The sequence below is a fragment of the Sus scrofa genome, chromosome 1, assembly GCF_054392235.1.
Source record: "Sus scrofa isolate SSC_HxYL_T2T_F1_AM1 chromosome 1, Sscrofa_HxYL_maternal_Yorkshire_Landrace_v2.0, whole genome shotgun sequence".
Classification (NCBI taxonomy): Eukaryota; Metazoa; Chordata; class Mammalia; order Artiodactyla; family Suidae; genus Sus; species Sus scrofa.
This window is the reverse complement of record NC_139383.1, coordinates 12,580,391-12,602,649: the sequence shown is the minus strand read 5'-3', so window position 1 is coordinate 12,602,649 and position 22,259 is coordinate 12,580,391. Positions and strand designations below refer to the sequence as shown.

At 40.2% G+C, this 22,259-nt stretch overlaps 1 protein-coding gene across 1 annotated transcript in view; it reads right to left on the bottom strand.

Moving 5' to 3' along the window:
- Positions 1-22,259, bottom strand: part of IPCEF1 (interaction protein for cytohesin exchange factors 1) — a 162,160-nt gene that overhangs the window by 29,153 nt on the left and 110,748 nt on the right. The window contains 4 exon segments of the mRNA NM_001445178.1: positions 1,431-1,803; positions 12,832-12,920; positions 14,213-14,271; positions 21,007-21,078. Coding sequence (NP_001432107.1) covers positions 1,431-1,803; positions 12,832-12,920; positions 14,213-14,271; positions 21,007-21,078 — 593 coding nt within the window.

Below are 22,259 nucleotides of genomic sequence, written 5' to 3'. Positions count from 1 at the left end.
ACTGTGTGAAACATCTTCAAATGAGGCCACAGGGAGTGCTGACAACTGTGACGACTTAGAGAATGCATTTCCAGCCTGAGCATTCAAATAAAGGCTACACACACACACACACACACACACACACAAGCTGGGTCTGCAGTTGTCATCCTTGACCTAAATTATTCTGATACCAAACATGAAATTAATAGGGTACATCTGAAAACTTGAGAACTTAAAGAAATTCTTCCTGATTAGGCTAGGGAGGAGAGAACAGTCACCCTGGCCACCCTGGCTAGGTGTCGTGAGAATTTAGCCTCTCAACTTTCAGTCAATAGTGCACTGAAAAAAAATACAAACCAAACTCATCATCCTCTCATTTTTCAGTGTCCTAAATCAAGTAAGCTTGCTTTACACCAGAATGAATAAGGCACAGACCATCAGAAAAGACCCATCCTGATTGAAAACTAAACATTTTTAAAAGTTTATCTGAATAACATATAAGGATCAATTATCACAGAATATTAAGTAAGCTCACACATTTCATGTCTGCACTCCAAAGACTCTTCCCTTTGCTAAGACTTAAAATGTTTATTCTTCAAACACATAAGCTGTGCTCTCCTTTGGTTTTAAAGTTCTAGGGCTTCCCTCTAACATGCATACAAATTGCCTGTCTCTCTCTCTCTCTCTCTCTCTCTCTCTCTCTCTCTCTCTCTCTCTCTCTCTCTCTCTTTTAAGGGCCACACCTGTGGCATATGAAAGTTCCCGGGCCAGGTATCAAATCAGAGCTGCAGCTACCGGCCTATATCACAGCCAAGGCAACACCAGGTCTGAGCTGTGTCTGTGACCTACACCACAGCTCACGGCAACGCTGGAACCTCTAACCCACTGAGCAAGACCAGGGATCAAATCTGCATTGTCGTGGATACTAGCCGGGTTCTTAACCCACTGAGTCACAACAGGAACCCCCCTGTCTTCCTCTTAACCTCAGGAGGTGGGTCTCAGGAGCTGACTAGCAAGGACCCAGACCTCATCTGAGATTACAGCCCAGGGAAGGAAGTTGCCCTGCATTTGTTTGAAATCATGGCGGTGATGTCATCTGCAAAATGTTGATCTAACCACCACAAGCCCCAAATATAGGCCATGGAAACAAACCAAAAAAAACCCTCCAACCTTACTTCAGATAGGTAGAAAAGTAGCATTATTTTATGAATGTCTCATAGTTGCAAGGATTTGGTCAGTGAAACTTACAGTAGGTAATAAATGGCCTTGAAGCAAGAATTTCCCACATGCAACCTCCTCTAAAAAGTGGCCCCTGGACTTAGCCCCACTTGACTGTTTAGGGAGTGAATCATTTGTGACTTTAAATATTCTTTTTACAATTGACACTAGCATTCCACATCCACATACAAATATTCATTCCCTAAGGAAGAATCAACAATTTCTTGGCTTACCTCCGTCCATCATCTTTGGTCCAGCAGGCTTCTCTGGGCCACTAAAATGATCTTGATTGCTATTCAATGAAGAAGTGTCATCACTAGATAAAGAGTTCACGAAGTCACTCTCTGATGTGGCAAAGCTGTTTTCCAGGGCCCTGAGGCTGTTTGCCTCTGAGGGCACAGGTGAGTGGACCTGCACAGCGCACGTCACCGATCGTGCCCCATCTTCAGCGGCAGACGAACTATTGATCATGTCGATCCAGGACTGTCTTCCTCTCGACAACGAGGAAGACAAAGTGCTGGATGTCTTTCTTGAGGTTTCTATGGAAGATAAAGAACGCGCTGTTCCACTCAGTTTGGGTGAAGATGAAGATGCCTGCTGAGCAGCCTGTTTTTCACAAATAAAACCAAACGAGAATAAAATAAATCATGAGTACGTCAGCATTCTCTACTTCTCATTTTCAACGAAGCTGCCCCAGTGTTTCAAAAAGTGGCCAATGATAGCAGAGTCAAAAGGAAAACATATGGTATGGACATCCATATGACAGGCATTAGGATGCCATTTTCCAAAGCCACTTTGTACCACTTCGAGTTCACTCCTCTAGGATCCGAAAAACCTTCATATCATGATTTACCCTATTTTGCAATGCTCTCCAGATGCTTAAAAGACCCCTTTGGGGAATTCTTCGGTACACGGAGGGGCATTCTGAGCAAACATTAGATTGCAGGAGTTCCCTTGTGGCTCAGCAGATTAAGGAGCCATTGCTGTCACGGCTGTGGCTCTGGTTGCTGCCGTGGTGCAGATTTGATCCCTGGCCCTGGAACGTCCCTGTGCCATGGGTGTGGCCCCCAAAAATAGATTGTTGTCTATCACCGAATTCTCACGGACCGAGCAAAAGCTCTTGAGAAAGGTTACCAGGAGTAAGAAAGCAAAAGCTGGAACCAGGCAGGAAGCAAAATAATATTAACTGAGTGGAAGACCAGTAATGTGGGCAAACATATATTTACACCCTGAGCTATTTTTCCCACGTTCCTTAGCACATCACCAGAATCAGCTCATAACTGCCTGCTTAGGTGAAATAACGTTAACTCGTTCACGCTTCAATAATTTTAAAATGGCAATAAACCTTCACCAAAGAACACAGGCATACACATGCAGGCTCCTAATTCATGAACAGGAAATCAAAACCTATGAGAAGTGGGTTGAGGATGCAGGGCTTTCTGAAAAGCAGTTCCTGACATACAATCCGAGGGTGAATGACAATCCTTGGCCACACTTTCACCAGTCCAAGGAGAAAACATCCAATGCAACTTCATCAATCGTCATCTCTTGGGAAAGACTTCATTTCCTCTGAGACTGTATCCCTGTTACCTTTTGATGTAAGGTAACACATGCCTTCTTCTGGAAAAAGGTAATGGTAGACAATAGGTTTTGCCTTTTTGGAGATTTTTTTTTTATATATATTCTGTGTAGCAAAATAAAGACTTGGCAACTATATGCTGGTTCCCCCATTTTTAATTTCATTGGTCAATAAAATCCAAAAAAATCTAACCACCACTTCTCTATAGGCCACCCCATATCTCCAAAGGCAGATGAGACAGAGAAGTCTTTTTCCTGTTTCGGTTTCATTGTGTCAGCTACGGAATACTCTCATCAGTTTCTAGCACTTAGAATCAGTTCAACCGCATCAGGATGGCTGCAAGATAACGTTTTCAAGCATTTGCAGGTTCTGAGTTCTGGTGGGAAAAGCCAGTACTTAGCCTACGTGTGCCCGCCTGGCTGCATACAAGACATGGGTTGTCAAATAAGTAAGAAACCCACTTGTTAGTAGCATGACACTAAAATATCCAGTTAAAACACTAACTCATCACAAACACATTTGGCACAGACATGAAAACGTTCACTTCAGGAATGAGTCTATAAGCTTTCAAACCAGCTTCCTTAAATGACCCAAACCACTTACCCTGGAGATCAAAGATCTGTAATTCACTAAATAAGACTCTAATTATCTGGAGGAGGTCATTTCCCCCTACCCTCCACCAAACTGTCCAAATCAATGCCAAGACTTGTTTACTCATTAGCAGAATCTACAGAATAAATATTAACAAAAATGCCCATTCAGGCTTGGTCCTGACATGTTCCCCATTGAGAGCTATTTTAGTAAAACTTGGCTTCAGTGGCATCAGCTTCCTTTTCTGGAAAGAGACCAAACACAAGCTTTTCCTGTGGTTCCTGCTGACACTATTGTAATTTGATGATAACAAAATGGGCTATTTGGGTAAAACGTTGTTGCTACAGCACTTTCCATAGGCTTTTTGAACCTCAAAATTCTGCTTAAAAACTAAGGAAAGACATACTCAGTGAGCATCAGAAATTTCTGTAAAGTGTATTCCTGCTTGTGGTCCCACCCAAACACAGGGCAATTGCTTTGCATCCATTTTTCTCTAGTGTCATGTTATCATTTCTAAATTTGATTTTTAAATGGAGAAAAGAGTGAGGAAAAGGAGAAATAAGGAAAAGAATTCAAGAGATGGAAGAACAAAATGAGATAATTATGTTGTGTATCAGGTCAGAGGGAGTTTTCATGAGAAGAGAGATGGACTCAGATCCAAGGTTACATGGAGTGCCGTTACGGAGGATGCGTGTGGAGATGTGCTTTGCTAAATCCCAGTTCATTATTCCTACTGTTCTGTGTCTACCCATAGGCACAAGTCAAACAGAAGAATTTTTAATTCAGTGTCTTCTATGAGCTGTCCAAGTAACACACTATAAAGCTCCTCACTGCAAATCAAATGAAGGCAGAAAGGAGTGGAAGTCTCCCCTCTCACCCTATCTCTACTTGGCTAACACAAGCCCATCCTTCAAGTGTTAGTTCAAGGGACACCTCCTCCAGGAAGTCTTCTCTGGTGGCCTTGGGGCCAAGTAGGTACCTTTGTCTGATGCTCTGGAGCTTACTTCTATGACACCCGATGGAATATCATTTTATTTGTCAACAAATAGTGCAAGTGCTGATTGATTTGTTCCTCTTGTGGGGTGAGTTACTTGAGAAAAGGCTGTTTTTAATCATTTTTTCATCCCCTTTTCTTGCATTTGTGCCTGGCATTAATAAATTAATAAACAAATAGTTGGTAATAAATTAATGCCAACAAAAAGTGGCCTAGAAAGCCAGAGTTATGTGAAGAAAACCAGCCTGGCACAGTTCAGTCTCTTATTAAGGAGTACCCTGAAATTCTCTGCAAAGTTGCTATGGATGATTTATTTGAGTTTAAATTTTTTTTTTTTCTTTTTATGGCTACACCAGCAGCATATGGAAGTTCCCAGGCCAGGAGTCAAATTGGAGCTGCAGCTTCTGGCCTATCACAGACACATCAACACCAGATCTGAACCACATCTGTGACCTATGCCGCAGCTTGCAGCAATGCCAGATACTTAACCCACTGAGCAAGGCCAGGGATGGAACCCACATCCTCAAGACACTATGTCAGGTTCTTAACCCAGTGAGCCACAATGGGAACTCCTAAAATTTTATTTTAATGGGAAAATTAAAGACATTTAAAAATCTTAGTTTTAATGAGCAGACTCTGTATATGACTAAACAAAAAAATCAGTATTGCTTTTCCCCATTTTCTGTATGACATTTTTATTCATCAAAGAAGCTTAGTTCAAAAGCTGATTAGCTTTAAAATCCTTTTCTTTGAATTGATTTAAAAACCCAAGTTTGACATGGGGAAAAATAATTTAAAATGGCCACCAAAAGTCTGTAAGTAGAAAGGAATGAGTCAGCATATAAATCTTAAGCCACATTAGTCAAAGTATATGAAAAAAAATAAAATACAGGAATAACTGGACTAAACATAATAAAACCAAATGAGAACAAAAAGGAAAGTACACAGCTTTTCTTTTCTTCTATTGACCAGATTGATAAAAACAAACCTGTCAGTGCTGCTAAGCCCTAAGAGGTGTTGTGTTTCTATCTCTACATATGCTGATAAGAATTTTGCTCTAAAAACCTGAAGACCTTGTATTGTGCACTGCCCCTCTCTGTCTCTGATTTTCTGCATGACCTTGGGCAATGAGCGGGCTGAAGATCCACTCCTCACTACAATCTTACTGTTTAAGTGACTTCAGAGAAACCACTTTATTTCCAAGTCCTAGGTTACTGACTTCCTGCCTCCACCGCTGCCCACCTCTTCCCCACCTGAGTCCATCCTCCAAACAACAGATAGAGCATTTTTTAAATAGAAAACAGATCATTTAGGGGTTCATAGATGCAAATGATTACATTTAGAATGGATAAGCAATGATGCACGGCTGTATAGCCCAGGGAACTATAACCAATCACTCGTCCTATATCCTATACATGTATACATATGACTGGGTCACTTTGCTGTATAGCAGAAATTGACAGAACATTGTAAATCAGCTATACTTTAATTTTTAAAAAAATTTTACAAAGAAAACTGACCGCAGTATTCTTCTACTGAAAATCCTCCAGTAATTGCCCATCACAAGTAGGAGAATATCCGTGGTCTTCATCACAGCTGAGAAAGTCCACATGGACCCTACCTACCCCTCCATCATCCCCTGAAGCCCCCGCTTCCCTCTCCTTTCCAATCACATGGTCTTCTTTCTGTTTCTTGAGCACATCTCCAGTTCCTTCTGCTGGAAAGGCTCCCTCTTTGTATTTTTGGTTGGCTGCCTCCTTCCCATCATTTTGGTCTCAGGTCAAATACCATTTCCACAGCAGGCTCTTCCCCAACAGTCAAGACAAAGACGTATCCTCCCCACCCTCAGCCTCATGTTATCTTCCTAATAGAATATTCATCAGTACATGAGACTCTTTGCCCACATTACAAATTCATTGTGACTCTTCCTCCACTTAGAACTTAAGATGCTCCAGGGATGAGACTCTCTCCGTTCAGCATCCTCTTCCCTGCACCAGTGCCTGGCACAAGGTTAATGCAGAAAAAAAATTTATCAGAGGTCTTCTTCCCTGACTCAGACTATCAAGAGGAGCAAATGAGAGAACTTAAAATAGTGTGAATAACAGGTAAACTTAAGCTTGCAAAGGTTACTTATAAGGGTTCTATTTACTTCTCCGCCATGTGACTTTAGCATTTGTAAAAGACAGGACTTGCGTGAGAGTCAAATGAAGTCATCCTCATAAAGGCCAAGTACAAGCACTAGACAGGTGTAAAGCAGTTAGGTTTCTAATTCCTGTGGGGAATTATTTTTACGGCTACAAATCTGTGGAGTGCATGGATGAATTCACAATTATCATACATTTGCCAATTGACTGGTCCATTAAATAAATATTTAATTAGGCTCAAACATGTGTTAGGCAGGGTCATAAATGTTGTGGGTAAAGAAAAAGATGTAGGACACTGCCTCTGACATGAAGAATTGAATAATTAGGAGTTCCCACCATGGCTCCGTAGAAATGAATCTGAATAGCATCCCTAAGGATGCAGGTTCTATCCTGGCCTCGCTCAGGGGGTTAAGGATCCAGTGTTGCCATGGGCTGTGGTGTAAGTCGCAGACACAGCTTGGATCTGACATTGCTGTGGTTGTGGCGTAGGCCAAGGGCTATAGCTCCAATTCAACTCCTAACCTGGGAAATTTTATATGACACGGGTGTAGCCCCCACCAAAAAAAACCAATTTAATAATTAGATAAATAAACCAGATACACGAAATATGCATTAAAAAGCAGAGACTAACAACATAATAAAAAGTGCCCAACAAATGCACAATGGGCACGTGGAGTTTAGACGAGAGTAAAATCCTCCTGACTTAGAGGATGAGGAAAGCTTTCATGAAGGCAATCACACTTCAAATGGTCTTAAAAGATATTTAGGAGGTGGAATTGGAATGAGAGTAAATGGTTCCTGCAAGTGGGGAAACTTTACGAATACACGTCCTGCAAAGCTTTGGGGAGATGGGGGCAGTTATTGGGCTGATAACAAAGGAGGAATCAGCAGTAAGACTGACAGTTAGAAGGAAACCCAAGGGCCTTAAATACCAAGCCAAGGAGTTGGAAATTAAATTGATAGGCAGTAAGAATTCACTGAGAGGTCATGTGCTGGTGAATCAATTAATCAGAACTGCACATTATGAAGACAAATTTGGCAGTGTTTTTTTTTTAAGAGAGAGATGAGAGACAGAGAAAGAAAAACAAGCTGCTTTTCCAATGGTCTGGGCAAGAGCTAATGCCAACCACAGCAGGGCAGGGGCAGCGTCATGGAAGGCCTACAAGAGGTTATGTGACAGCCACCATGCCTGGCGACTGACAGCCAGAAGATGAGCTGTTAAAGCAAGAGTCAAGATGTAAAAGCTAATTTTAGAAAAGTCTTAAAATCAGTTAAGTGTTCAACCATAGAGCTTAAGAAAATTTTCCACATTTTGAGGATAGAGGCTGAATTTTTCTTTCTACCTATTCTTTGTAAGTTATGTGTACTCACTAATAATTTTTCACACACCTCTCTCTGGGGAGCATTTCCATTATTTTATATAGTACTGACCTTTAGTAAACAACTGTGCAAGATTCCTCCCACGAAGATTAAATTTGAATTACTGAATTGATTTTACCACTTTTTGTGTTTAATCTTTAATCTCCTCCTCTGCCACTGGCCAATAAGCCACAACATGCAGAGTTGTTTCTATTTATTGCTTCTTTGATTTGCTTTAGCTGATATATTTTTTTTTTTTTTTTTTTTTTGTCCATACCTGAAGCATGTGGAAGTTCCTGGGCCAGGGATCGAACCCCCACTGCAGTTGCAACCTGCACCACAGCTGCTGAAATGCCGGATCCTTAACCTGCTACACCACACGGGAACTTCCAATTTGCTTTAGCTGGTTTTGTTTTGTTTTTTTTCTATTCCTTAGATATAAAGGAATTTTACTTCTAAAAAAGCATCAAAATATGAGGACTATCATGTTAAAATAATCTGCATCGGCTGCTTAAAACATGGATTATAAATATTTATTTTCATAATTTCTCTCTTATCTGACCCACCTATTGGGGCGTCTGCCTTCCAACTACGTTCAAAATCCACCCATTCCATTTCTCAGCCCTGCCCTGATCCCAGTCTTCACCAGCTCCCACACTCGATTACTGCACACTCTCCCTTAGATTTCTTTGCTTCTACACTTTTCCCCCGCCTCCCAAAGTCTCTCCCACACAGCAGCCCGAGTGGTCCTTTCAAAATGGTGATTGATCACATCACGCCTCTGCTCACAATTCCCAGAGGTTAAAGAACTCAAAACATCAACATCCCTGAGGGTCCACAGGCTCTATTTGGCGTGGCCACCACTACCTTCCAACCTCATTGCCTGCTGCTCTCATCTGGGTTCACCCTGCTCCAGCCACACTGGCCTCCTTGCATTGGCATCGATGCACCAGGGAGATCTGGACTCTAACTGCTCCTTTTGCTTGGAAAACACCTTCCCTGAATATCCACCTGGCTGACGCGTACACCGTCCTCCAAGAGATTTGCTCAGATCTCGACTCTCACTCGGGCGTCCCCTGCTACCCCATTCATTGCCGCAACCTGCCCTGCAGCACTCCTGACCCCTTACTCCCTCTGCTCCACTTCCTCTACTGACACAGCAGATCGCTTACTTCCTATGTTGATGGCTTCTCTTCCCTCAACTAGAAGTTTGGTTCCAATGAAGAAACAAATCTTTGTTTGTTTACAGTTGTATCCTAAGGACTATTTAGAATAGTGGCTCTCAATAAATATTTGTTAAATGAATGCATAAGCAGCATAGATCAAGTTATCAGACAATCCTTTTTCAAAATTAAACTTAGAGGGAAAATATTTCTAACAGACGCTTGATGATCTTTAAACTCTTAAATACTCTGTAACACATAAAACCAATGCATTTGAAATGTGAATGAAGTCAGTTCTTTTTTAGCTCTTTTATGAGTTTTAAGGAATCACGGATAAGTGATTTCCACAAAGACTCTTCCAAAGTAGAACCTACAGAGACTCATCTATTTTGAGCCTTTCAGTGGAGTTTTGTGGTGGTTCAGCGAGGTAAGGATCTGACGTCACTGCTGTGGTTCTGGTTACTGCTGTGGTGTGGGTTTGATTTCCGGCCTGAGAACTTCCACATGCCATGGGCATGGCCAAAAATTTTTTTTAAAAAGCTCTCCATTTTTCAATTCCCTATAAATAAATAGATATCCCTAGGCGTTCCCGTCGTGGCGCAGTGGTTAACGAACCCAACTAGGAACCATGAGGTTGTGGGTTCAATCCCTGGCCTTGCTCAGTGGGTTAAGGATCTGGCATTGCCGTGAGCTGTGGTGTAGGTTGAAGACGTGTCTCGGATCCCGCGTTGCTGTGGCTCTGGTGTAGGCCGGTGGCTACAGCTCCGATTCAACTCCTAGCCTGGGAACCTCCATATGCCGTGGGAGCGGCCCAAGAAATAGCAAAAAAGACAAAAAAAAAAAAAAGAAGATATCCCTTCCACCATCCATCTTGTGGAACTTTCTCAAGAAGAAGTAACATAAACAGAAATTTCTTGTTCACTCAAGGAAGACCCTATAGTGTTTCTTTATTCTCTTGTGGAATAGTGTCCCACTAGAAGTAGAGGTCCCAACTGGTCTGGTGTTGAAGTCTTACTACTGATTTTTATAGCAGACAGAATGACTGGACATAGAATTAAAATTTTAATTAAAGATTTTTAAATTTTGAAATAATTTTCCAGAATAGTATTATTTTATACATTTGAGTTCATCACTCCCAAAATAAAAGTTCATTATCCAAAATGTTTTAAAGCAAGAAGTTGGGAAATGTTTGGGTGTTTTCATTTTTGCTTTTATTCTGTTTTGATCTTTTGCCAATGCTTATATATCTCAGTCATGGCTAGCTTATGCCAGATTGAGCCAAAACAATAAGTTGATTCATGCTCCAGGTGAAAGTTACCATGATTTTTAAGTTTTCGTCTGTTTAAGCAAAAAGCTTAAATGTTATGTGAACCAAGTGTCTTGCATGGCTATTTTTCAGAAATAGGAAAAAACAAAAATAAAATCTGCCTGGGAAGTATATGAGGAGCAACATACTCTGTTTCTAAAGAAAATGAAATCTAACTATTCAGCATTTATCTATTTCTAATATATTTCTTCAGAAAAAAAATGCTAGCCTTGGTGGTCTTCCAAAAAATTCTTAGCTTAAAACTTCAGGGAATAACACTTATTGACATTTAGAATAACATTCTAAAGAATACTCTTACTTCAGTGATCTAAGTTACTGGTCCCATATCTATCCTTCCATTTATTTGCTCTGGAACAAGCAATTCCTGATCTCCCACTGTAACATGAGGTAAGACTATCATCATATAATGCAAGGGAGCCACACTCCTTCATCTAAGAAGATAACTTGGTTCCTTTTATTTTCATCAAGTAGATTACTGGATGTCTGACAATGCTCTTTGTAAACTGTGATACTAGTTTGTTGTTATAAAACTGAAAACCACAGTATTTTAGAACAAAAAGAAATCACCTAAAAGACAGAGATGGAGAGACACAGAGAGACAGATATAAAGACCAAAAGAAACCAAACAAAAATTACACCAACAAGGCACGGCTGTTTGATGACTGGATTAGGAAGATGTGGTATATATACACAATGGAATACTATTCAGCCATAAAAAAGAACAAAATAATGCTATTTGCAGAAACATGGATGGAACTTGAGGCTCTCATACTGAATGAAGTAAGTCAGAAAGAGAAAGACAAATGCCATATGATATCACTTATTTCTGGAACCTAATATATGGCACAAATGAAACTTTCCACAGAAAAGAAAATCATGGACTTGGGGAATAGACATGTGGTTGCCAAGGGGAAGGGAGTGGGATGGATGGGGTGCTTGGGGTTAACAGATGCAGACTATTGCCTTTGGAATGGATTAGCAATGAGATCTTGCTGTGTAGCACTGGGAACTATGTCTGGTCACTTATGATGGAGCAGGATAATGTGAGAAAAAAGAATGTGTACATGTATGTGTATCTGGGTCACCATGCTGTACAGGAGAAAATTGACAGAACACTATAAACCAGCTATAATGGAAAAAAATAAAAATCAGTATATTAAAAAAATAAAAAGAAATAGAAACCTCTAAACACTGAAAAAAAAAGAAGAAAAAGACTACATCAAGGGAAAGTTATGGATATATTAAGAAAGGGTACATTGTAAGTTGAGTTCAAACACTGGTCTACATTTTACCATATTCAAAGTTTAATTTTGTTTATATCTTGCTTAACTTTGGATAATCCTATTTAATAGATACTTTAATAAACATTCATTCAACAAATATTTATGTCTGGTCTTAGCTGCTAGCCAAATCAATTAAAAAAGTGACCACAATTCTCCACTGACAGTGGATAAAAGTAGCAGAGGTCATTATTTAAATGATATTAACACCATAAATCCAGGAACTACAAAATGCAAATAAAGATAAAAACTTTATCACACAAAACAGAAGATTTTGGCAGAAGAGATCTGATCAGTGAAGGAACTGCTGTAACCCGTCAGCGCCTATGCTTATTCGGGTCCTTGAGTGGACAAGGGTCATGGCAGAGTGGACGGAGCGTACACTGTAAAGCTGGACAGACGGGGTTCCCACCCCAGAGGCTCCATTTCCTGGATGTGTGACCAGGCCCTTCCACTTCTCAGAACCTGTTTCCCAATCCAAGAAATGAGGATAGCATTATCTACGTCCTCGTGACCTGGGAATAGGAAACAATTCTTCAGACAGGACACTGACCACAATGAAAGTGATGGATAAACCTGACACATTGAAATCATGAACATCCGTTGACAAAAAGAAACAGAGTTAAGGAGTTCCCGTCATGGCACAGTGGTTAACAAATCCGACGAGGAACCATGAGGTTGCTGGTTCCATCCCTGGCCTCGCTCAGCGGGTTAAGGATCCGGCGTTGCTGTGAGCTGTGGTGTAGGTTGCAGATGCGGCTTGGATCCCGTGTTGCTGTGACTCTGATGTAGGCCGGTGGCTAGAGCTCCGATTAGACCCCTAGCCTGGGAACCTCCATATGCCGCAGGAGTGGCCCTAGAAAAGGCAAAAAGACAAAAAGACAAAAAAAAGAAAAAGAAAAAATTATCTTTGCAAGCACTGGCCTATCACCCAGAAGCCCTTTGCATCACCACGAATCCTCTGAACATGATACATCATCTGTGAGTCCCACACAAATACACCGAGTTTGTCATACCAACGGATTGCTATGGAGAAGGCTCAAAATCAGCACCTGAGAACCGTACATGCTCTTTGGCAGGGAACTTCGCTTAGCTTATTCTAGAACTTCAGCAGTCAAGGTGGTTTCTACCCAACTGGGAGGAATGCTGTCCATGCATTTGATTGATGACCAAGACACTAAGGACATCAGTACACACCAGAGGAAGCAGAGACTCCTCAGCGCAGGGAGGGGGTGCAGTCTCCACCGCTATCTCAGGATCTTCCTGCTCACTCTCGCTGTAGCATTCTGTAACAAAAACGAAAATGCTTAGCGTTTCAACACTGTCATCACTTATCCCATAATGCACGAGCTGAGGTCTACTGCAATTCCAATCCGATGCAGGAAGTACTTAACTAGTGAGCTACCTGATATGTAAGAGTTTCCGTTTCTGCCCTCAAGGAGTGTCCCATAGGCTAAAAGAGGACTAACTGTAGCTCCGGGAAATTCAAATAATCCCTCAAAAGAAGTGTGAGTCCTACACTAAGGGAACACAATTTTGAAGCTAGGAATCACACGGAGCTGAAAATGACAGGGTGAGTGAACCATCAGTGGTGCACACAGAGCAACGGGAGTACCAGGCTGAGGACAGAGGCTGAGCCAAGTACGCAGAGTCCCCTAAGGTTCACGATGGAGAGAAGCAAAGCTGAAAGGCTGCGCCAGGCCGTATCACAGAAGGTCTTACACACCAGGATAAGGATAAGGTTTTTGTGCAGTTTCTGTGCAATTTTTGCTCACTATCTATAAATAGACTTCCAATACACAATGGGCATTTATTTTACGGAAAAGAGGACCAAGGAGATGACTGGGACACTGCTTTCTGTTACTGCTTTGTCCTTCCTGTGGCTTTAAGTCAAGTTGCCACTTTTCCATTTCTGAATTTATGACATCATGGTTTTGTTATCCAAAGATATAACTCCCTACTTCCAATTCCCAGGTTTTATGTGGCTCTGAGCATTTCAGAACAGCATCAGCTCTGTGACCCTGGCACCTCAACTTCTTTCTTCTCAACATTAAGGAGTAATTTCATCCTTAAGAAGAATTAGCCTCCTGGAACATTTGAATCCTGAAAGCCACAGACGGAGCTAGAAATATGGCAATCTGTCCCAATCTAACATTCAGGCTCTTGGTACAAATTTAGGGCAATTTGTCTCAGCACACACCTAGAGGAAATACTAAAATATCAGAGAGGAAACAGTGGGCTGAAAGTTATCTGTCTAGATCAGGACGAGATCATGTCTCTGAGTAAGAATTCCATAAGTGGGGCAAAAAATCATTTGCACTGGCAATTGGCTGTGGTATCAGTGAAGCCTACAGCTGCTAACTGTGGGTGAAGTGTGAAAAGCATTCTTAGCCAGCATGAGAAACTCTATTCCATGTTGGTGAGCCCATGGGACTATGTCTGCTCTACATATTTTCAGAGGATTTTAAATGCCAAAATATGTTTCATTAGAACAAGACTATGCACAGAACTTGACCTTGTATTTTTACCCTAGCCCAATGTTCTTGTTAAATTTTCAGAAATTTAAAAGAGAACATACCTTCATCCTTTGTAGTGGACTCAGGATGGACTACAGCTAATCCAAACTTGCTTAACCACCTAAAATTCAAATAGAAAATAAATGTTTGATCAGAGATATTGGTCCCTACCTACTCAGCTTTACCCTAGACCCCAAAGGAAGGTCTTATAACAGCGTTTATAATGAAACGAAATCACGGTGCCAGAGTCAGTCTAAACATTTCCAGACGTAGCATAAATTTGCAGTATGGAATCCTAAGACCTCTGGTTTCATAGCACTGTGAAATCAGTACATTCTTTGTTGGATAAAAAATGAGGAGTTCCCACCATGGCTCAGTGGTTAACAAATCTGACTAGCATCCATGAGGACACAGGTTCAATCCCTGGCCTCGCTCAGTGGGTTAAGGATCTGGCATTGCCGTGAGCTGTGGTGTAGGTTGCAGGTGTGGCTCAGTTCCCGCATTGCTGTGGCTCTGGCGTAGGCTGGAGGCTACAGCTCCAATTCGACCCCTCACCTGGGAACCTCCATATGCCACGGGCACAGCCATAAAAAGCAAAAAAAGAAAGAAAAAAATGAAGTGGCCAGCTAGTTACATTAGATATTATAAATATATGAATGAATGTATGCTTTACACTTGTGTATTTGAAATCCTTTGGTAACCATCAAAATGAATTTAGGAACTTGACCTTTTAAAGTTCTAGCTCTTTAATTTTTAAAATGTAAGCTTATTTCACACACAAAAAATGAAGATAGTCTATTTTTAAACCAGGCTCTTTATATCAGTCAGTAAAAAGATCTGGCCAGAGCTTCATAGCTATCCCTAAACTGGGGAAATTTTTAATTCCCTAAAAAAATTTATGTAAGAATAAAAATTGACAATATCCCATCTTCTATTGATTTACCATCTTATTGGCAATGAATTTCAACTACACATCAGTAATGAAAACAGAGCTAGACAAACCTGAAAGAACACAAGTTGGCTTATGACTTCAGGCCACTATAGCTCTTTTTCTAGGGTTCAGTTAGAAACTTATATGTACATTTTTAAAAGATACAAATGTGTCTATTTCATATATTCCTAGCTGTAAAACCTTCTATTTAAAGGGAAAATATTATTCTGGGACAGTGATAATCTAAGTGATTATTTCCTATTTCTTTCTAGTTTTCTTTATTTTAAAAAAATATTCCATAATGTATTCCACAATGTGTAGTCATCTTTTTTGAAACATAAATAGCCTAGGTCAATCAGTATCAATAAAATGACGGTGCTATTCTCTTACTGATTCACTTATACTTTTTATTTCTTCTAGCCCTGTAATGCCTCATAAACAATCTAGCATGCTACACCCCCACCATAGTATAAATATTGCACGCACATTCCCAAGTCCATCATTGTCACCAAATTAGGAATCCTTACCTAACTCTCAACCTGCCATGGTCTTGTTGTACCCATTTTTTTTTAATAGGAAATGTGTAAATAACTTTGATTTTTTTAATGAATGAGGTAGGACTTTTTACAAGAAGGAAGATGAGCTCCAGCCTTATTTAGGAAGTCCCCTTTAGCATATGATAAACATGAGTCTTCAATGGCCACTTAAAACTAGACCAATACCTTGGCCCAGAACGCTCATCAAGATTCAATAGAAAAACAAAGAAACAGAAAATGACACCCCCCCAAAAAAATACAAATGACCAATGACTATATGGAAAAAATTCCCAGCCTTAATAGTATTTTGGGAAATGCATATTCAAGCACAGGAAAATATTTTTCGCCACTAGACTGATGAACATTTTAAACATCACTGATCTCTAGATTTTAGGAGGAAGCATTCTCATCCTTTGTCGAGTTGACCATGAAAATTTGGTACAGCTGATACTCAGCAAGCAATTTGATGATACTATTCAAAATAGAGATATCTATCCCCTTCACCAAATAAGTCTAAGTATAAATGCCTATTCTACAAAACACATCTTCATATACATAAGTAAATGTGGAAGAATTTTTTTTTTTTTTTTGTCTTTTAGGGCCACACCCACAGCCTATGGAGGTTCCCAGGCTAAGGGTCTAATCGGAGCTGTAGCTGCCCGCTACACCACAGCCACAGCAATACCAAATCAGAGCCACAATTGCCACCTACACCACAGCTCACAGCAACGGCAATGCCAGATCCTTAACCCACTGAGCGAAGCCAGAGATCAAGCCTGTGTCCTCATGGATACTAGTCAGATTCATTTCCACTGAGTCACGACGGGAACTCCAAATATGGAAGAATATTAATTCAATAAGGCTTACAATGGCAAAAAGAAAAGGTTGATGTAATATAATTGTCCATTCACAGGAAAATGGATAAGTTATGGTAACAATTCTACCAACACCATGTTATAAAGAAGCTAATAAAAAGAGTGAGATCGGGTTAAGGATCTGGCATTGCCGTGAGCTGTGGTGTATTTTCTTTGTAAAATAAATATTAAAAAAATGCTCAGAGTTTTTTTTTTCCTTTGAAGTCCAGTAATTTTACTAGAGGGTACCTTAGTGACGGTAGTTCTGGATTTAAAATGTCACGTATATATTTGCAGTTTCAAATCTACAATTCAATAAATTTTTCTTAACTACTTAAAAAAAAAGACTGGGCTTGAGGGGGGGGGCTTGTTATGACCCTGAAAATTCCTGACATACTGTTAAGTGAAAAAAGCAAGTACAAAGTGTGTTTGTCCTGATTCAGTGGGCCTTCAAAACTATATATTTGCATAGGTGCATGATTCTGTATGCAAAGAAAAGCATCAGGAAAGTGTAGAGTCATATTGTGAAAAGCGACTTAATCTTAGGGAGAGAAGCTGAATTGGAAGGTAAAAGAAGTAGGGGGTATGGGAAGGTTTTCACTTTGCATACTTTTATATTTCCCACTTTGCATAACACTGTATTCAGTACTACACACGGTTTTCACAAGAATATGCTGTATGCATTACTCATCTAAAAGAAACACTTGAAAGTACATTTTATTTTTTAATGGTTTTTATTTTTTCCATTATAGCTGGTTTAGAGTGTTCTGTCAATTTTCTACTGTACAGCAAGGTGACCCAGTCACACACACACATATACATTCTTTTTTCTCCCATTATCATGCTCCATCATAAGTGATTAGAGTTCCCAGTGCTACACAGCCGGATCTCATTGCTAATCCATGAAAAGCATATTTCTAAAAACTGATCAGGCAAAGCAAATTGAATGGCTCACTAATTTCTAGTTTATAATGTGAGTTCATAACTGTGGAAGTTACCCAACCCCCTCCAAAGCATCTCAAAGTGAAATAGACAAAATTCTTTTTTTAACACCTCAAGACCAAAAAACAGATGAATCGATAAAAGCTGAAACAAGAAAAGCTGTTTCTAAGTTCTTTTCCCAGAAATAGAACAGAACAGAAAAGTATCAATGGTAAAGAAAAGATTCCTATCAGCCCTTACCCCAATCTCACATCCTTTTCATTGCCACCACCAGTTACTTGCTGGGAAAAACTGGTGATTGTTTAGAATCTTGTTTGACTGTTTTCCTTCTAGAACCCGTGGGTTTAGAGCACCTCCTTTGCTGGGAACTTTTTTTTTAAACATCCAGGGAGTAGAAAAATTTCTATTTGTGGCTAAATAGGAGGATACTCGGATACACAAAAAGACTTACATTTACATAAAAGAAGATGGCAGATGTTTCCTGGGAGTTTGTTTTATGTTAACTCGATGTGAATGTGTGTGTAGAAGACCCACAAGTGTTAAGAAATTGATGTACCAAACAAGAGGAGTCTTCCTACAAACACTGTCTGGGAAAGGCAGCTACCTTCAGTCTTTGCTAGAAACCAACTCTTTCATTACCCTTAATTACTGACCCCTGAACTTGTAAATTGAGGGTCCCTGCAGAATGCACCACACTTCTGTTAAACTTAATTATGTGTCCCTTCACCATCCCTGGAAACGCCACCACCCAAAAATGCAGTTTCCCAAGAAGGCAAATTTCTAAAACAGGACCCATCTCTCCAAATGCCACCCCCTCCTTCCCCAGCATCTCTGCCTCTCACTAAGAAATACCCAGATGCATTATGTACCAATTTAAACAGGCCTCATCAGTAACAAAGGAAGCTCTTTAGATATTACTGCAGAACAAACCCTTAAATATCCTCTGCATAGTCTTGTGGGAGAAAGAAGAAGTGAATCTGCAGGTCCAAAGAGATGCTGCCTTGTTGGCTATAGAAAAATCATCTTCAGAATAAGAAAGCTTAATGATGATATTACAAATTAAAAATCATGATACATTCAGGCAGAGACAAAATGGGCCGTTTACTTATGCGTGGCCAGATGGACAATTTTTGAGTACAGAGGTCACCAAGAGGTTCAAAAATACGGGGTCAGGACACCACCTCATGTACAAATTTCAGTTCACACCTTGTTTGCAAGCTGGAAAGGTTAACAAATACTAAGAGAGTTTCAAGTGAAATGAACAGATCTTTGGGCATAAATAGGCCATGAGATCTTGACTTTGATAACTATAAAAGGCTTTGGGCTAACAGCCAAATAGGTAGAGTCTGTAGCTGATACTCATGCAACTGTACTTGCCATAAGCAGATTTCTGCAACAGGAGAATGTGAAGAGTGAAGAGAAATGGACCAGAAATGTAAACAAAAAACTGGAGTAGTGGGTGGGCAGGGCTATGTGGTGTAGAGAGCAACCTGCCTGAAATAGAACAGCTTCCGATAATTGTGGAAGGGTCTCACACTTGCACTGGTTTAAAATGTGTTTGCTATGGAGCTGGAGAAATTCTCTAGGTAACAAAACACTTGGCAGTCGTTGTTTTTATGGTAAATGCAGTCTTACGCTTCCCGCTTGTCGTCGGAGAGAACAGAACAACTTTGAAAGAACCAGCCATGGGATGAAGGGGAAGGCTGTGGGCCAGAAGGAAGCTGGAGATAGAGAAGGTGTCTGGGAGAATCCAGACACAGCAGGAGCCAATGCAAGGGGGGAGAGGGCTCTGAGCACAGCACTGTTTCAGCACCATTAAAGGTCAGAAAGCACCGCTTGGGATCGATGGACAGCTCAGCTCCAGACTGATGCTCACTACGAAATGCTCCAAGGACTGCCCCGCAAGGCGTTAGGCTTTCCACACACCTAGACCTTAGAGTCAATAGGATTCAGTTACCAGCGTAAATAAAAAGAGGAATAAAGAGCTTTGACCGTGAGGTTTTTTATCTTCTCCTTTTGTGCATCTGCTCTTATTTTTCTCAGATGCTTGAGAAAAGCCAGGGCGGGGGGGGGGGGGAGCTAAAATCAAGAAGAGACTAGAAACAACTTCTCTCTTGGTCCAAGCAAATAAAAGACTTGTTTGGAAGACTCCCTTGTCAATACCTTGCTTTGCTATTTCTCACACAGGCTTATTAACTTTCTGTGGTAAAGAGTTAGTCTGTCCTCATCTGAAGATGTGTGGTGAGGAGATAAATTTAGGGAGCAGATGAGAATGCTTCTAGCAAGAAGCGGCTTCCCTGGGGATGTGATCTAAGGAGGGGTGTGTGTGTGTGTGTGTGTGTGTGTGTGTGTGTGTGTGTGTGTGTGCTCTTCATCATGCATGTATAATGAAAAGTAGCTTTTTTCAAGTGTCTACAGCAAGAGGGTAAGGAGAGGAGTTCCCACAGTGGTGCAGAGAGTAAAGAATCTGACCTCAGAGGCTCAGATCACTGTGGGCACCCACGTTCCATCCCTGGTCCAGCACAGAAGGTTAAAAGATCCGGCACTGCCACAGCTGCGGCAGAGGTTGCAGCCAGGTAACTTCCATACGCCGTGGGTGTCGAAATTAAAATAAAATAAAATAAAATAGGGCAAAGAGAAATTACAGCAGATAGATTAGAAAATCATTATGTTTATAAAGAAATTAATAGGTATAGATAAATGGTATAAATATATAGATAAATAGGCATAAAATATAAATAGATAAAAGTAGGTTAAACCATAAACTCTGAGAGTGGAGGGATTATGACTGCGCGCTTCATTACCAGTGCCCCGGATCCGCTACAAGGGAGCCCCTCGTAGGTACTCCACATGCATATTTTTAGTTAATTATGTGAAAGTAATGAGACACTCCAAATTCTGAGAATAGGACTTACATAGAATGTCCCCTGATGCCTCAAGCACCTCAAATACAGATAATCTCATTCAAATAACACAGCCATTGCGGTCACACTGTAATCTAAACCAAGCGCGAACGTTGCAGGGAAGAAAATACTCTACCTGTATAGCCACGTATTTAAACCCAACAAACAGGAAATGGAGGTAGGGAAATAAATTTTTATATTAGATGTACTCTAAAACAAAGACACTTTTCAAAATGTCCAGGATAAACGCTGAGGGATGGTAAATGCATGAATCATCATGATAATCACACAGCATATATGACGTGTCCTAGAGACATTTTTCACATAGAATTCTGAAAGCTGTGAGATTGGCGACATAATTCTTTCAAGTTTTTCTCCCTGCAATACTGATTCCCATTTTAACCGTTTCTTATCATGTCTTCTGTCTATTCCTTCCTCAACTTAGTGGTTCCCTCAGAAGAAACGTATTACTTCTTCCTAAAATAGCCATTTTGATCTGTCTAGTTCTCCAAAACGCTTCTAAGTACTAGAAAAGAAAGCAAGAAGCCTTTATAACTGCTAAGGAGATCAGTCATTAAAGTAGTGGCGATAAATAAAATAATAATCAACATGAACATAGGCTTAAATTCAGACACCAACCAAAGTAATCTATCCCCATAAAGTCTGGATTTAGCAACTTTCTCTACTTACAGGTTCATTTCCTGCACATTCTCAGCTGCAAAATAAAAGGTCTTGATCTGTGAATGGCTGATCTTAAAAGCACTTGAAGGGGAGAAAAACAGACATAAATTAGACATTACTGTGGTCAACAATGGATTTGAAAGCAAAACAGTCGAATATAAGTATAATAAATTCATCTGCTTTCTTTGTTAATTTACAAAAAAAATTATATTAAATACCTATTTTCTAATTTCTACTTTATGCAGAGAACAGAGGATTAATTCATCATGTCAGAATATCCAGACCAGTACCAAGTCTTGGCTGATCAAGAGTTTCTATTTAAAACACGTGGACATACTCTTTTCATTTGCTAACTGTTTTACTATAAAGAGATTAATATTTGAAAATATAAAGTGATAGACATGTCACTTCAAAATACTCAGATCAACTCCTTCAAGCAAACTATTTATTTGAATTCCATCAAATATACAAGATAATTGTATTTATAGAAAAATAATCAAGTATAAAACTTCTACACTGTAACCACCCATCAAAAAACCTTATTCAAGCTACCCTTTATTAGTAAAGGAAAAATATAACGGAGCATCTTAGTTTAAAAGAAAATATAAAACACTTAAGATAACAAAGTATTTCCCCTTTACCATTTAGACAGGAAGTCCTGCAGTGTGGGGCAGAGTTTTTGCAAATGACCACTTTAGTGAAAACCATGAGAATCAGCACAACCTCACGTACCACTGGATACGCGCAGCTCCACCAGAGTGGTAAAGACTTAGAGCTAACACTAGGGTTTTTTTCTCTTTTTTTTAAGAAAAGCTAATCAATTGCTGCTACGAGGAACACAGGTCCATAGGGAACTGCCCCTTCCTAATAATACAGGAAAAGATGTCAAGATCAGAATAAAGAATAATAAGTAAAAGGTGAAAAGGACACACTCAAAATGCAGCTGGATGCTGTCACGGGGAAGAGCCCTTGATTGGGAGTCTGGGTAGCTGGTCTAGAGCCCTGGGCTGGTGACGCTTGGTTCCTATCGGTTCTTAAATCTTTTGGACTTAAATTACATCAGGCTATAATGCCCCAGTCTAAGACATCTCAGGAAATTCAATTTTAAGGATGCTCCTGACCATTCCAGGAAACAGGAAAAAGAAACTGATCTTGTATCCTCTTCTCAGCTCTGGTGACTCCTATTTTACTAGACATTCTCTTTGCAAGGACAAAACCTTAACATCTGATCCCCCTGCCAATCCTGGATGGCAGCTTGTTTT